At 41.3% G+C, this 17,391-nt stretch overlaps 1 protein-coding gene and 1 long non-coding RNA gene across 4 annotated transcripts; both read left to right on the top strand.

Moving 5' to 3' along the window:
- The first annotated feature begins 2,306 nt into the window (after positions 1-2,306).
- On the top strand, positions 2,307-7,135 carry LOC127774132 (MLO-like protein 9). Its single transcript, XM_052300416.1, has 13 exons — positions 2,307-3,268; positions 3,570-3,686; positions 3,815-3,875; positions 4,324-4,412; positions 4,532-4,606; positions 4,708-4,796; positions 4,909-4,958; positions 5,073-5,113; positions 5,343-5,516; positions 5,645-5,680; positions 5,786-5,853; positions 6,001-6,061; positions 6,406-7,135. The coding sequence occupies exons 1-13, from the start codon at positions 2,546-2,548 to the stop codon at positions 6,706-6,708; spliced, it is 1,887 nt and encodes a 628-aa protein (XP_052156376.1). The 5' UTR covers positions 2,307-2,545; the 3' UTR covers positions 6,709-7,135.
- Positions 7,136-7,863: 728 nt separating this feature from the next.
- On the top strand, positions 7,864-11,002 carry LOC127773167 (uncharacterized). Of its 3 annotated transcripts, XR_008017519.1 has the most exons (5): positions 7,864-8,268; positions 8,365-8,681; positions 8,893-8,979; positions 9,810-9,959; positions 10,134-11,000. It is a non-coding gene; the product is annotated as an uncharacterized LOC127773167 (long non-coding RNA). The 3 variants fall into 3 exon arrangements; XR_008017518.1 differs by having other exon boundaries at positions 8,365-8,979; positions 10,134-11,002; XR_008017520.1 differs by lacking the exon at positions 8,365-8,681 and having other exon boundaries at positions 10,134-10,998.
- The last annotated feature ends 6,389 nt before the right edge of the window (positions 11,003-17,391 follow it).

The following is a 17,391-nucleotide window of genomic DNA, read 5'->3' as shown; positions in this document are numbered from 1 at the left end:
TGACTTTGACATTCTAAAAAGACAAATTTTGCCACAAGACATCGTGACTTTACGGTTTCAGCCGTAGAACACCGCGCGAAGTGACTTTTGGGGGAATACACTCTCAAAATGTGTTATTTGCTAGTGGACACCGCACCCATTAAATTAATAATTTCCAGTTGAATAGGAGAGAGAAATTGTGTGAAAGTTCTAAAATGTCCTTGAGCCCACATGTCAAGTCTTCCTTCTCTCTTCTCTCTATCCCCTCCTTCCACACTGCTATGGCTGGCGCTTCTCCATCCTCCATATCGACGTGGAGGAGATGGCTCATGCTGGGCTAGCACATGAGTAGGAACCCGCGGTTGACGTGCATGACGAGGGAGGCCTGCTGATCGGAGCCGTACACCAGCGAGGGAGGGAGCGCCACGATGCCGCCAGGCGACGCCGTGGGGTCGGGGAGCGGGGCAGAGAAGAGCTGGGCATGGAGGCGCGGGGTTCAGAGGACGTACAATGAAGCGGCGGCGGCGGCCGTCTTCTGCTGCAGTCGTGTGCCGCGCAGCCACGCCGGCCGCCGCTCCTACACGAGTGCGCCACCGCGTCACGCGCCGGCGCCCGCATCACGTCGCACGGTCGCCGCAAGCTGAGCCGGCCGCTGCTCCACCTTCGTGCGGCTACCACTCTACCTTCGCGCTAGCCGCTACTCCTGCATGAGTGTGGCACCGTGTCGTCCGCCACGCTGTGTTTAATCCCATGTATTAGCAGAAGGCGGCGACGGCCGTCTTCTGCTGCAGTCGTGTGCCGCGCAGCCACGCCGGCCGCCGCTCCAACACGAGTGCGCCACCGCGCACGTCACGCGCCGGCGCCCGCATCGCGCCGCACGGTCGCTGCAAGCTGAGCCGGCCGCTGCTCCACCTTCGCGCAGCTACCACTCCACCTTCGCGCTAGCCGCTACTCCTGCATAAGTGTGGCACCGTGTCGTCCACCACGCTGTGTTTAGTCCCATGTATTAGCAAAAGGCAGCGGCAGCCGTCTTCTGCTGCTGTCGTGTGGCGCGCAGCCACGCCGGCCGCCGCTCCTACACGAGTGCGCCACCGCGCGCGTCACGCGCCGACGCCCGCATCGCGCCGCACGGTCGCCGTAAGTTGAGCCGGCCGCTGCTCCACCTTCGCGCCGACTACTACTCCACCTTCGCGCTAGCCGCTACTCCTGCATGAGTGTGGCACCGTGTCGTCCGCCATGCTGTGTTTAGTCCCATGTATTAGCATAGCTCATTATGGTACATATTGGTAGGCACGGTAACCGTGCGATGTTGGCCCACGTGCTGAGGCCTCAGCCCAAGCAGGACCAAGAAGACTAGGGGGAAGTGTTGGCTCAGGCAACCTGTCAACCTGATTAACCCATGAAAATTTTGGAAAAGAAATATGAAAAATTTATAGGGAACAAATTAAAAAATATAGGAAAACCGTTTGTGTCAGAAAAATAAGAAAAATAAAGAAAATAGGGAATATGAATATCGAATGGAAAAATATAGAAAAATAGTGAAAATATAGGAAAAATTCATAAAATACATTTATCGAATGTTAAATAGCAATTCCATTAAACAAAAGCCCTTTGCATATTTTTACCCCGTCCAGCCTGCATGGATCTTAAAGTCCATCCGAAAATTCAACATAATTTCTCCTAAGTTTTCTGTCGAATGTTAATTTGCAATTCCATTAAGGAAATGCATGCATTCTCATATGCGTGTAGATGCACGCACAGACAACTGACACTAGCTTGATAAACGACAATAACTCATATAGCCGTGCTTGTAACTAAGTTGTGAATGGAACTTTCCAAAAAAAATAGAGATTTTTCTGAAATGCAGATTATTCACATCACCAATATGTGCCCAGATTTTTTTTCCTTTTTTCATCCTACCTTTCCATTACGAAATTTCTTTCTTTTTGAAGATTAAGAAAGAACCGAAATGGCTTGAAATAAATAATAATTATTCCGATGGAACCTTCTACATGGTATAAGCATAATCTTAATGAATTAACTAACTTCTTTGCGTTCTAAGTTCAGAAATCTAGTTTAAAATGAAAAATCGCACAGCACGCGCGCATTCATCTTCCATATGACATCGAAAAGATATTCACCAGCTGGCTATTAAACAAGTAGCATTGCTAGAAGAGATGCCATGGCTATTTTTAGGCGGGAAAACTCAAACGGAAATGGATTAACGGATCCTCCACGCTTCGCGCGCAAAAGCTGCGTGCGTCCAAATTAGCGGCCTTCAAAAATTCCCAATCCTTCATCACTCCTCTCATGCATGCATGCCCTAATCCTACGCGACCAAGAAATTATTGGCGAATCGATCACCGTTGCCATCCACCATTGCCGTCCCCCTCCTCCTCCTCCTCGCCTTCCTCTTCCTCTCGCTGATCTAGCTTAGCTCCGCTTGCTTCACCAGTTCATCATCATCTTCTTCTTCTTTGTCTCCCTCGTTTGGTTTGATCTTTCACGGTTGATCCATCCAATCCCACCGGCGAGCGGCGGTGAGCTCTAGGCGGCGCGGGCGGCCATGGGCGGCGGGGGAGGCGGCGGCGGCAACACGAGGGAGCTCGACCAGACGCCGACATGGGCCGTCGCCTCCGTGTGCGGCGTCATCGTGCTCATCTCCATCCTCCTCGAGAAGGGGCTCCACAAGATCGGGGAGTTCTTCTCGCACCGGAAGAAGAAGGCGATGGTGGAGGCGCTGGAGAAGGTGAAGACGGAGCTCATGGTGCTAGGGTTCATCTCGCTGCTGCTCGTGTTCGGCCAGAACTACATCATCAAGATCTGCATCACTGAGAAGGCCGCCGACACCATGCTCCCGTGCCGCCTCAAGGCCTCCACCATCCACACCGAGACCGGCAAGAGTCACCACGGCGACGCCGCCGCCACCGCCGGCGGCCATGGGGCCACCACCATGGAGGCCGGCGGCGAACACGGGGCCACGCCGGCCGGCGGCGAACACGGGGCCACCACCATGGAAGCCGGCGGCGAACACGGGGCCACGCCGGCCGGCGGCGAACACGGGGCCACGCCGGCCGGCGGCGAACAAGGGGCCACGCCGGCCGGCGGCGAACACGGGGCCACGCCGGCCGGCGGCGAACAAGGGGCCACGCCGGCCGGCGGCGAACACGAGGCCACGCCGGCCGAGCACTTCAGTCTCGTCGGCGTCGGCCCTCCCTTCGCCGCCGCCTTCTCCCACCCTCACCACCGCTTGCTCGCCGAGGCCAAGATGACAACCAAATGCCCCGATGTCGGTCACAACCTCCTTCTTCTTCTTCTTCTTCTTCTTCTTCTTCTTCTTCTTCTTCTTCTTTCTGCATCCGACCGATCGCGAAAGGATGTTAATGTGATGTTTCACCATTTGTCTTATTTATTTTGTTGGGACTTATTCTATCATTAAAAACTACAATTTTAATTTATACTTGCACACACATATAATATTTTTTAAAATAAAACTAATGGTTAGACGTTGTGCGAAGAGTCAACGACGTCACACATAAAAAATGGATGTAGTGATTAACAAGCTCCATGGATGGTGTCAACTTGTGCAGGGGAAGGTGTCTCTGATCTCCATCAACGCGCTGCACCAGCTGCACATCTTCATCTTCTTCCTCGCCGTCTTCCACGTCACATACAGCGCCATCACCATGGCGCTTGGCAGGGCCAAGGCAAAGCTCTCTTTCTCCTCCTCCTCCTCCTCCTCCTCTTCTTCTTTTTCTTCTTCTTCTTCTTCTTCTTCTTTCATGGTGATCCCGGCTAATAGCTTCGAGCCGCGTTCATGGCGACGCTGCTGCAGATTCGTGGATGGAAAGAGTGGGAAAAAGAAGCCGCGGGCCAAGATTTCGAGTTCGCTAATGGTACATATATATATATACGCCTTGATATGTTGCATTTTTTGTTATTTCTTCACCCTCTGAAGATTAACTAACATAATTAACGGATATAGATTTTTTACAACTAGATGCAATGGCACCTATTATTTATTACATGAATAGTTGTTAAAAAAATAAAAGAAAATGAATAGATTGATTGTGATGCTAGAAGTATATAGTAACATACAGTCAAATATGATTTATCGTTCAAGAAAAAGAAATTGACACCGCATAATGCAGATAAAATTTGTTATTTTTATTTCGTAAACTTTAGATAGAATTTGTAGCTTCATATTTGTATATTAACTTATATTATCATAATATATCTTGTCAAACTTTTTCAAATTTTTATTTAACTATTTATACTACATGCATACAGTAGGTGCAGAAAATACTACTTTCCGCATAATTAACTCTATGCATTGCATTGCAGATCCGACGAAGTTCAGATTTACTCACGAGACGTCGTTCGTCAGGCAGCACATGAACGTGCTGAACAAGACGCCGGCGTCGTTCTACATTGTAAGATCGATTTGTCAGCTCGGTTCACCATTTCTGACAAGAAAAACCAACTGCCACAAGAAGGCGAGAAATTCAGTTCTTCTGACATGAATTTCCTCTCTGATGATCGTCAAATGCAGAGCAATTTCTTCAGGCAGTTCTTCAGATCAGTCAGGAGGGCCGACTACTGCGCGTTGCGTCACAGCTTCGTCAACGTGAGTACAACACAAGCTTGGATGATCTCTCAGCATCTGCGTGCAAAACATATTATATCCCAGATAATATTGCTTTTGAGTGGTTAATAATGTTTTTGCAGGTTCATTTAGCTCCTGGCAGCAAGTTCGATTTCCAGAAGTACATCAAACGGTCTCTCGAGGACGATTTCAAGGTCATTGTCGGAATCAGGTGTGCTGCTAAATGCTAATCACATTCTCATCTTGCAATCTGTCAATTTTTTTCTTGGTACTGAACCATCACGAATTAAGTATATTATTGTTGGCCTGAATGTTTATTGCAGCCCTCCCCTTTGGGCATCTGCTCTCATCTTCCTGCTCCTCAATGTCAGCGGTCAGTCCCTGATCTGCACATTTCTTGCTTTTTCTAAAAATCTGCAGTGATCTTGCCTGATTTGTTCGTGTATATACTTGATGAATTACTGACCTCTGCATTCATATGTTCCAGGGTTGCATACCATGCTTTGGATCTCCATCATGCCAGTGGTGGTAAGTATACAATGTTCATACATCACCACAATCCTGAACTGAACTTAACTGAACTGAACTAAACTGAGCTGACTTAGCTGAATTTCCATCATATATGCATTTCAATCCTAAACTGAACTGAGCTGAAGTAAACAAAACTGCCCTGAACTGAACTGAATTGTGCTGAGCTGAACTGAAGAATGATGAATCAGTGATGAGTGAGTGATGCGTTATTGGGTGAAAATGGCAGACCATCCTGTCGGTGGGGACGAAGCTGCAGGGGATCATCTGCAGGATGGCGATCGACATCACGGAGCGGCACGCGGTGATCCAGGGGATACCGCTGGTGCAGGTCAGCGACTCCTACTTCTGGTTCAGCCGACCAACCTTCGTCCTCTTCCTCATCCATTTCACCCTCTTCCAGGTCGGTCTCAATCAATCATTTTTTTTTCTCTCCATTGATCTCCATTAATTAATTATCGCCATCCACCATTGCAATTAGTGATAAGCTATACCTGACCTTTGATTGATTCTTCTTCTTGTTTTGCGCAGAATGGCTTCCAGATCATCTACTTCCTCTGGATACTGGTGACCCAATCTTTGCTCACTGAATTTCTTCAGTTCTGCTTCATGAAAATCTTCAGTAGATTGATTGATCTTGTCTCACTGCTTCTGTGTTGTGTGTTTGTGTAGTACGAGTACGGCATGGACTCCTGCTTCAATGACTCCAAAGAGTTCGTCTTTGCTCGCCTCTGCCTCGGGTAATAATTAATTAACACCAAACTACTCATCCTTTTTTTTTCATTTCAGAACGATAAGTTTCGATCCAGAATTTGTAGATATTGTGATCATTGAATTTGGTTTTGATTTATCGTCTGAAAATTGATTATGATTTTGTGTGCCTGCAGAGTTGTGGTTCAGTTCTTGTGTAGCTATGTCACTCTCCCCCTCTATGCACTCGTCTCACAAGTATATTACTCCATCCCTTTTATATTATAAATTGTTTTAACTTTTTTTCTTGATTAAACTTATTTTTAAATTTGATCAATTTTTTTAAAAAATTAGCAATATTTGTAACGTCAAATTAATTTTATTAAATCTAACATTCAATATATTTTAATAATATATTTATATATTTACAGTCTACTACGTTTTTCTATAAATTTTGTTAAAGGAGTTTAAAAAAAGTTAAAGCATATCGCAAATATGAAACAAAGCGAGTACTCCTATTATATTTAAGTGTTCTTCCTTTAAAAAAATATTATTGCCACGTGGTTATATCCCTGGACTGACACGTGTCCGTGCACGGTCAGATGGGGTCAACGATGAAGCAGTCAATCTTCGACGACCAGACGTCCAAGGCGCTCAAGAACTGGCGCGCCGGCGTCAAGAAGAAGCCGGCGGCGGCGTCCTCATCCAAGCACGGCGACGCCGCCGGCGACCACGCGGCGGCGAGCCCCCACTCCGGCAGCCCCAAGGGCGAGGCTGGCGGCGTCGCGCTCACGCAGAGGAAGGCCGGCGGCGGCGAGGCCGGCGACGCGCAGCAAGCCGGCGGCGGGTCGGGGTCCAAGAAAGGGGAGGAAGGCGATTACGAGTTCGTCAAGCTCGAGCCGTGATCGATTCGATATCGATCCATTGCAAGCTAATAGCAAAGGATAATTAGCTAAGCTAAGCTAATTAATCGATCAAGCATAGTAACTAATTAATTACTTACTAAGTGATTAATTAATTTACCATTGATTTTTTTTTGTTGTACCAGTAGCTACAGGCCTACAGTGCAGCAGTACGTATATACGTATGTATGTACCGTATTTCATACATAGGGTACGTATCCTTGAAAATATATAGGGTACGTAGGACAAGCAGGGCGACAGGGATGAGGAACTGAATATGTTTCTGCAGTTTCCCCTCCTTTTTTAAGTGGTTAATTGTTGTATTTATTATGTTTGATCAATGTATTGTTATAACTTTGTACAATTAAGATATAATCGCAGTGTCACAGTTTTATGAACTAATTGCAGTATATGTCATGCAGCTGCCACATGTGCACCGATGAATTCTTGCTCTCGGTTTTGTTTTTCAAGTCAGCTCTTGGGAACACTTTTGGCCTGATCTAATTTGGCCATATATATAAATAAGCATGAAAAATCGTTTTTTGCTTGTCCAAATGTATTTTTGGTAGCAAACAGTTTAGCTACTATTGGCGCGAATGTAAGGGGAATGCTAACCGGCGCCTAGTTGCGCGCCACTCCCCACGCAATGCGTCCTCACTTTTTTTTTCTTCATATATACGTTTGTATATAAAGTATATATGTAAGGAAGCGCTAAAACGCATCTGAGTGGGTAGAGGTAGGGTGGGTTGTGTTTTAGCTACGATACAACCCATCTGTAATATGGTATATATATTTTTAGCGACATAAAGTCTAATAAAAAAATATAATGCGGTAGAAAAACCTCGAAATCAACTTAAAATATAAGCTTTATATTTCATAATTTAGATATGGTTGATAATTGAGCTAGCAAGCAAACGAGATAGCTGATTTCCAGATTGTGAAACTCAGCAGCCATAAAATGTGAATCTATCTCTATCCTATAGTTCAACAAATGGTTTCACTCATTCACTCACCACTTGTTCTTTTATTCCTCACGCAATGGTCCAGATCATCTCGAGAAAATCCTAACGATCGAGATCAATCCCACCTCCCACCTCCCTCGATCACCGCACGCCCCCTCCCTCGCGCGGTCGTGCCGCACGCCCGTCTTCCTCTCTCTCGCTCTCCCACCATAAATTCCGCTCCCGCACGCGCCGATGCCGGAAAACGCTCCGCCATCAGCGCTCCCCTCCCTATCAGCCGCCGCTCCGTCCTCTGCCTCGCCGATCTGCCACCGCCTCCGGCTCGTCGCCGTTGACGCCTTCCACGCCGTTCTGCTCCACCGATCCCCGCCGCACGAAGTCCTCCCGTTGCCAGGTCACTGCCTCCTCCACCGCCGCCTCCACTGCCGTCCTCAACTTCCCCATCCGTCGCGCCGCCCTGCTGCACGCCGATTCCCCATCCTCTCCCACGTCGCCCCTCCGCCTTCGTTGCATCCGTCACGTGCCGCCCCTCTGTCGTCGTCGGATTGTCATGCCGCCAGATGCCGCCGCTTGCTCGCGGAGATGGCGATGACCGTCGAAGGTGAGGGTCCCTCGGAGTTTTCCCGCTCTAAGATTTACTCAATTGGTCTGCTTCTGTACTGTTCTGATTTTGGCGTCATTTGGGCTCCAATTTTAGTGTCGCGGTGCGGGTATTGGGCGATTAGGGCTCCGGTTCGAGTGGTGTTACGATTGGCTGGTGCTTGTTTACGGATTAGGGCGTTGGGTTCCCAGATTATTCTTGCTATACTGTGAACACGATTTGCCAGAAAGCGTATCTGTTTATATGGCACTCCAAGACAGAGAGAGAGATAGAGAATAATCAAAGTGAATTAAATCCTCCAAGTAGCACCCTTGTGTTGGTCTTATGTTTTTGCCAGAAGTTTTTTAAGGGTGATTGCATTGATGCAATCTGCCATTGTTTCCCTGGGTTTCATGGCCACTACTGTAGCAGAGGTGAGTTCTATGTCTCTATGCTATCCATCCGTTTATCTAACTATTTTTCTTCGCCATCTATTAAGCTTTTCATTGTACCTTCTCCTATCTTCTATTTGAAAAGATTTTTGCATGAGCCGGAACCCTTTAATTCTGTACTACAAACTAGACATGCATCTTTCTTAACTGATTGGGAGTTTACTTGTATCTTGTTTTATGCTCTGGTTTTTAGGATTCAAGCCCAGCCAATTCCAAGGTGCATTAAAAGAAGACCTTGAGGGAACAGAAAGAATCACCTTGCCTGTGCCTAATTGAGGAGGTCAGTACCTTGTCCTGTGCCTTCCATCTAGCTATAGTATTTTTACTTGTTAACATCACGATTATTTCAGTAGATTAATTAATCATGTGCATGCTTGAATGTAACATTTTCCTCTAGAGTGCTTCTTATATCCTATATATGTACATCACTTGATGAAATGATGAGCACTTGAGCAGGAGCATGAAGTCACATGGTTTGTCTTTTTTTCGCACTTGTGACAGTATGAACCTAAGCTTAATCTATATCTTGATTATGAGCTATCATCAGCATTGAAACTAAATGATTCCTATAATGTATTGTGATGTACAAGTACAAAAGATTACAGATGGTCAACAAGTTTATGTCAGGGCCTTATTGTGGTCGAAATCCTAACCTTTTAAGGAGTTGGCTAGAAGGCATGACAAACTAAAATTAGTGGTTGGCAATTTTTTTTCTAAGATAATGTAGTGGTTGGGAATGACACATATATTCACAGCCAACTCTTTCTGATTACAAATGTTACTCCCTCTGTTTCACAATGTAAGACTTTCTAGCATTGCCTATATACATATAGATGTTAATGAATCTAAACACATACATATGTCTAAATTCATTAATATCTAAATAAATGTGGATAATGCTAGAAAGTCTTATATTGTGAAACGGAGGAAGTAGCTTTTTTAATAAGTTAACCAAATGGCATGTTATTCCAAGTCAAATTTGTGGTTGGAAAAAAACACTCTAATTCACTACCAAATCTCTGATCGCAAATGTTATTGTTTTGGAATACATGTTATGTTCCATCCACATATTTCTAATTTAATCATGATTTCATATCATATATATTGCAGAAAAGGTGCATTGCTCTATATGATTATATTTGTGGACAATGATTAGAACAAAATGATCCCATTTAGATAAGACCTTACACTTGATCAATGGTATATATCTCCAAGCGGCAGGGGTTCCTCGGCTTTGGCGTGTTCGTCGCCCCGATGCAGGTTTGCTTCTTCTTTACTTCTTCCTTCATTTCTCATTATGTGATGATTGAAGAGGTTTGCTTCTTCAGACTCAGGACAGTCTGAAGCGTGAAGGGTCCTTTGGGTTTCTTTCTTATGTGAGATTGTGGGTTCATTTATATGTGATGAGTGTCTGAATCTTCTATTGGTTTGCAGATCAAAGCTACTAAGATCTGGTAATTGTTAACCACTTCTCTGATACCCTAGATCTATGTAACAGAAAGTGCCCACTATGGCAGCGCTCTTGATCATTATCGACAGGTATAGACCCATATTTGGAAGCAAAGTCAATAGACCTACATCACCTATCTTGCTATCCAAATTCCTGTCATGTAATATGTTTGCAGGCTTCAGATTCCGCTGTATGATAGGCTCTGGTTTTGAATAGTGAAGGAACATAAGAGCAGCGACGAGCTCCCAAGCAATTTTGAAACGGTCGAGCCAGATCAATGGTGGTGTATTATTTCTGCGTTGCAACATGCCAACCGCTGCCATTTTCCATGTATTCGTATGCCAAGCAACCGAGCTGCCATTTTTCGTGTATTAGTAGACCAAGAAACCATGTTCAGTGCATGCACCTAGCATGAGGAGCAATTGATAGTGTTGGATTTAACGTAGGACCCCAAGCTGAAAAAGGATGAGTTGCACAGTTTAAGCTGAAGATGTTATGGCCATGGAAATCTCAATCATGATGATCAGCAAAACATGTATAAATCTGCATGCATTTTTCTTGCAAATTGTGATGTGTTAATTTAGACAGTTTTTTGAGGGTTCAAAAATTGTCTCTTAGCAATATAAGATTATGATGTTTTCCTCGTCACAAAACATAGAATTGTTTTCAAGGGCGATTGTGTTACTGGAGAATGCTTTTCAATTTTATTTGACAAATTTGATTAATAAAATCTTTGCACTTTGTTTGAGGTTGTTTGATGGTTTTTAAAATCTTCTTTGGTGTACAGTGTACTGAATAGAAGTAGCTTGAAAGGAGCATGCATGTGTTGGGGGAAAAAAATGGTAGAACTGCTTGTTGTAATTCCTGTGTTCCCATATCCTTAAGGGAGTTCAAAACAAAATGCTCAAATACTCTATTACTAGATCTATTAATTATAGTCTAGGGTGACAAATATGTTTCCAAACATGATGTTATCTTACATGTGACCAATATTCGGCTATTGGAAGTATTGAAAAAAATTCCAACACAGCACATGAACTGATTAACCTCAAAACATGCACATGAAAATGATTTGCATCAACTTAGCTCTCAAGAGGTCAAGTAAGAATTTGGTTAAAAGATGTACCAACATTCACAAGATAAGAACATGCAGACTTATGTTATTATTTCCTTACGAGCCTACTCTAGACCAAAATCTGCAGGTTTGCTCTGAATCAAGTACTGTTCTTTTTTCCATTCACAAAATCTGCAGGTTTGCTCTGAATCAAGTACTGTTCTTTTTTCCATTCACAAAATCTGCAGGTTTGCTCTGTTTTCCATTCACTTGAAAATTCTTATGGTATCTTTTTAAGTTAATATTAATTAAAGATTTCTATTCAAGATGGTCATCCCCCTAGCGGTGTATATGGCAAGTTTGGAGTTCAGGTATTTCTAAAACTCATCGTGCCTTTTTAGACAAGGAGGTGATTTCTAATAAGGAGAACATTCCCAATCAAGATTATTATTAACAATATAGTAAGTATTTAATCTTTGATCTATCCCATCATTGTTGCTTAACTCCGGAAACATATATTTCCTTTTGGTCATTGATTTGCTCGACAAATTGAGAAGTGTGGGCTTCTCGGTCCACCAAGCAAAACCAGTGTTTTTTTTCACGACCAGCTAAAACAAATGTTTCATTAAATAATGTTTATGGTAGAACCTCCTTAAAAAAATATAAGACACGTTTCCACTATCGTAGAAACTCCTCAAGAAATGTAAGATTTTCGTGAGGCTTATCCTGAGCTCCTGTCCATGCACGAATACCATCGTCTAAAAGAACTTTCTTTTGTCTAGAAAATCTTAAGTTCAGGATTTTCCGATGAACGGATTTCTTGGGAAACGAACGAAATGTTGCCATAGCGTTTAGTACAGGCATATCTATCTATTATCTATTATTTACTAAAAGTCCATTAAACTTCCTATAAGCGCTCTTAAGCCGCTATGTGTCCTCCTACAAACGCTCCAAAGATGCCAAGTGGCAGTCTAAAAATCTAACCGTTGATTTTCCTTTAAATTGGTGGGTCCAATATTTTCAACCATTAGATCAAATAAAAAAAAATAAAATCCTCCTCTCCACACCGATCCCCACCTCCTCCAGATGGTACGTAACATACGTACTCCCTCTCTCCCCACATATCCTCTTCCCTTTCCTAATCTTCAATCTATCTATTATCTATTATCTACTAAAAGTCCATTAAACTTCCAATAATCGCTCCTAAGCCGCCACATAGCACCTCTAAAAACACTCCTAAGTCGTTATGTGGCGCTTTAAAAAATTTTAGAATGCAGTGGACCCATATTTATAACCATTAGATCTATTATAAAAAAATACAATTAAATTTATCTAAAAACTCGCATTGTATGTGCACGTATATAGGTATAAAAAAACAAGTACGTCCATACTTTGATACGTACGTAAAACGCTGGGCCCACATCATTCTTTTTTTTTCTCTCACTTATTAGATGGAAAACCAATCTGCCTATATTTATCGTCTCACTTTCCAAAAAAAAGCAAAACTTAATTACCTACGTCATATACTATGGACAAAACGATAAATCAAAAAAAATATCAATATATTAATAGTAAAATCAAAAAGAAATACTAATAAGAAAAATCATAAACGCCAGCACTTATTGTTGTCAATAATCTTTGAACTACGATTTTGTTAAAAATAATACCACACAGAAATAAGTAGGAGGCAAAAATTATAATTATTTTCATCACCTCCTCTTTTTGTCCATCCCTGTCCTTCAATGCAGGGTGTAGTGTTTACTATGCCATCGTAAATATCGCAGACATATGCATATGGTTGAGTTAAGATGGTGTCAGTAAAAGACCAATGTAGACAATGTATCTAAAGTGACATTCTTACTAATGTAATCCTTTGTGGGTGTGCCTATAGTGAACTAAGTGTTAAAATGGTGCCATAGGATGGTCTTTAGGTGCACTTCTATGTCAATGTGGAACCCATGTTTCAGGGCATTAAATAAGAAAACTTTTGTAGTTATCGACTTCATCCGTTAGAGAGACATTTATGTCTATTTTTAACGGTGCTATCGTATTATCCGGTAGAAGTGGTATGTTTAGACTATTTATACATAGATGTGGAAATAAGTGATGGACATCGAGTTAAGCAGTGTTGATGATTTTTTAGTGTATTAATAATATACAATGCAGTTTCATTTATTAAAAATGCATTTATTAAAAATGCACATAGCTTTTAAAACTATAACAATAAAACTATAACAATAGGGGAGTTTATATATGACCACGACAAAATGATTTTTATTTAAATATGAGAGATATTCTTATTCTTATATTTAGTAGTATATTAAAATATACCATCTATTTTACGGCAAATATATTTCTTTTTTATTGGAAGATAATTTACATTCCCTTACAGTGTATATAATGATATATGATTTATTTTACTATTATTTTTCTTGAACAACAAATAAGATGTCAGTGCATCTATGCGGCCTTTATTTCCAGTTTATATTTTGAAAATGTTTTCTAATTTATATTCCACCCTTATAGTGTTTGAAATACATCCTACGATACATGTCCGCGCAATTCGCGCGGGCTACCTTCCTTGTTACTAGTAATAATAATAGTAAAAACACCCTCGTCTGGTCCCCATTCTCATCAATTGAAAACTCACCAGCTATTTCTTGGAATCACGTGGCTAGACCATTCATTAGAATTTTCATTCATCACCTGCAATAAAAGGCCTTGGCCCGATTAGCACATTATTGGGCTTGCTTTTGACCCAATGAACCTCCATAACCCAAAAAAAAATGTTTTTTCCCACTTAAATGACTTCCATCTTTCGTGCTAAAATATGAAAATCTTTTTTCTGATGCATGTATGACCGGACACACATGGTTGCTCGTTTTATTGTTTTTATTTTTTACAAGTTAGTTATTTGTTAGTTTTCGAGTACGCAAAACTTTGCCATTAATACATTAGAAGCTAAGAATAACTATTACACCGCCTCCAGCTAGCGATGAAAAAAGAGCAGATACGGATGGAATGTTCATACCATATTTATTTTTATATTTTTTTTCAGATGCAAAAATAAATATGGAAAGTTTATATACGAAAACAAATACGAATTATCTTCAATATAAATAAGGATTGAATATGACATTATACGAAAACAAATATAAATATTTTTGAAACACAAAACCCACCTAAATTTCTAATAAAAATAAATATCATCACACACAATTATCTCGTTTTATATACCCGCTAGCAGTATGTACTAGGGTTTCTCAAACCGTTTTTGATCGGGTTACGCCGCCCCACAGTTTAGTGGTTATCATGGTAACCATGTGGTTACCGCGGTTACCATAAGGTTTCAAAAAAACCCTGTTGTGTTGACGCAAACAACAGTGAACTAGTGAAGTAAACATAGGATCCATCATCTTGAAAATGAACAAGCTGCATATATAGGCAGGCATAACATGGAGGAAGGGTGTAAGGAGGTCTCTCCAATTAAGCTGTGCACCTGCTTCGACCCTTCGACCCTGGCTTCCTGCAGGATGAGGTTGACCAGAGCATGCCCCTGCAGGATGTATCATTGGTACCAGCTGATAAGTATATAGAGAAGCTGGAAAAACTCAATTTTTAGCTTCTTTTTCAACGATAATTTCTCATAATCTAGATAAAAATCTAGATTGTTCGGAGGTGCCGGATATTCTAGGAATAACTATAGCCTCCCAAAAAAAAGTCTTAATAAGTACTCCCTCCGTACTCGTAAAGGAAATCGTTTAGAACAATGTTTAAGTCAAACCTTGAGAATATAAATCATGAATAACTCTCAAGTTGTTGAGTTTGACAATGTAAAAATTATATGAATAGATTCTGCTAGGAAAATACTTTCATAAAAGTATACATATATCACTTTTCAATAAATATTTTATAGAAACAAGAAGTCAAAGTTGTGTTTTGGAGACCGTGTCATTGTTCAAAACGACTTCCTTTACGAGTACGGAGGGAGTACCACCTATGTAATGACACCCTCGGTCTTTTTCGAGGTCCAATATATTGAATTTCGAGTTCAACTTTTTGAAGGAGTGGTCTTATTAAAAGCATTGGAGCACAATTATATTCTTAGAGTTCAAATCCTTCTATCCAAATTAATATATGTATTTGTAACTATGTTTTGATAGGATTTTATTTGGTTTATTTATAACTTCTTTTTATCTGTTTACCACTCCTCTAATCAATAATGTTTAAAGTTAGGAGTACTAATCTAATACACCTAAGTCAAATATTTTTCTCCTAGAAGATTATATATTGACAGTATACTCACTGGTACGGTGTGCATTCAAGAATCAACATGGTGCATGAGCTCATCTTTCAAACTGTAATAATAGTAAATAACGAAAATAATGCAGGATGGCGTCATTGGCTGACGACACCGGTGCATACTCAAAGACGACCATTAAAAAACCAAAGTACCAAATGGCTGAAATTTTCACGTCACCTGCAGCTAGCTAGCTAGCTAGCTAGCTAGCTTAGCTGGCACGCACGGCCGGATCATTCTGTGTAACACTCGGAGGGATAGAGACGGCCGGCCGGCGACGACCGCGACGGAGACGGAGACGACCGGTGCCTGTCGTCGTGTGGCTCGCGTCCCTTTCCGGCGAGGTCTGCCGGAGACGACACGGCACACGACGACGATCGATGCCACGGCGACATGACGATACCTATCCAGGCCTGATTAATTGATGTCGCCGTTTGATTATGGCTGTATGTAGTTGGTGTACCAAAATTATTTTTAACGTATACGGACACACATTTAAAGTATTATACTTAGACTAATAACAAAACAAATTACAGATTTCGTTTGTAAACTGTGAGACGAATCTATTAAGCCTAATTAATCTGTCATTAGCAAATATTTAATGTAGCACCACATTGTTAAATCATGGCGTAATTAGGCTCAAAAGATTCATCTTGTGATTTACATGCAAACTGCGTAATTTATTTTTTTCGTTCATATTTAATACTTCATGCATATATCCAAATATTTAATGTGACGGAAAAGTTGAAAGTTTAAAGAAAAAAAGTTTGAATCTAACCAAGGCCTATACTGATTTGTTGGGTAGATGATCTATAGCCAGCTACCTACTACTAAGCTTTTGGTGAAGTGTCGACCCTTCCTGACAAGATAAATTTCCGAGCTTTGCTCTCGGCCTACTTTTCCTTTTATGTTTCCACGGTTTTTTATAAAATTTACTCTCTTGTTTTCAAAATTTAAGAAATTTTAGGATTTAATCATATTGTAATTCATCAATTTCAAAATATAAGAAATTTTGATTGGATGTGACACACCATAATATTATGAATCTGAGCAGACTCTCTATCCAAGATTTATAGTAGTAGAAAGTATCTCTCTAACTAAAATCCTTTATATTTTAGGATTGATGCAGTAGTACAATATAACGATCTATGTAGTGATTCCCGTGGTTTCAATTATTTCAATAATTCTAAAGCCAATCACATGCTTGCGAAGGGAATTTAAGTAATTTAAAATTCAAAAATTGACAACTGACATGATTAAAGGGGAATATTTTATTCTAACCTTGGTATTTATTAAACAAACTAAAAATCATGATATTTTGCAACGGAGAAAAAAATATAACATAAGTTTACTAACCTTTTGGTCAAAACACGGTAGAACAACGTTGTCATGTAGGTTAAAAACCCTGGCGTGTGATAAAGATTGCATCACATTACTTATGGAGGTGCTATAAGCAATAGAACTATAAGTAACTAACTACCATTGTTTACTTTTGGCCGGGGAAAATGTTCGATGTTTCTAAAAATAGGGATTTTAGAGGGTTTATTTTCAAAAACAAATCGTCAACACCTCTGTTTTTTTAACAACATTTTTGTGCTACAGTCACTTTGTAATTGATACGGCTCCGATGTAAATGCATACCACTTTTAAGAGGGTTATTCTACGGTCAGCCATCAATTAGCTAGCTCATGGTAATCAATTACACCCGTCTGATTTATATCTCATATAGCATTTGACCTTCACTTCCTTTATCTATGCCTTGTCGCTAATTCCGACAAATAGAGATCTCCAAATAACCTTGAGGTTGCTGGCCAAAGAAATGTTGTTTCATCTTGTTACACTAGAATGGTATTTTTTTTCCCTCGAGGAATTAAATTTTATTAATAGC

This window comes from Oryza glaberrima, chromosome 5 (assembly GCF_000147395.1).
Source record: "Oryza glaberrima chromosome 5, OglaRS2, whole genome shotgun sequence".
NCBI classification, from domain to species: Eukaryota; Viridiplantae; Streptophyta; class Magnoliopsida; order Poales; family Poaceae; genus Oryza; species Oryza glaberrima.
The sequence above is the reverse complement of the archived record's forward strand: the minus strand, read 5'-3'. Positions and strand labels throughout refer to the sequence as shown.

Coding starts and splice junctions, on each gene's coding strand:
- LOC127774132 (XM_052300416.1), top strand. CDS start 2,546: ATGGGCGGCGGGGGAGGCGGCGGCGGCAACACGAGGGAGCTCGACCAG. Junction 3,687..3,814: donor TGGCGCTTGGCAGGGCCAAG/GCAAAGCTCTCT, acceptor ACGCTGCTGCAG/ATTCGTGGATGGAAAGAGTG. Junction 4,959..5,072: donor CCTGCTCCTCAATGTCAGCG/GTCAGTCCCTGA, acceptor CATATGTTCCAG/GGTTGCATACCATGCTTTGG.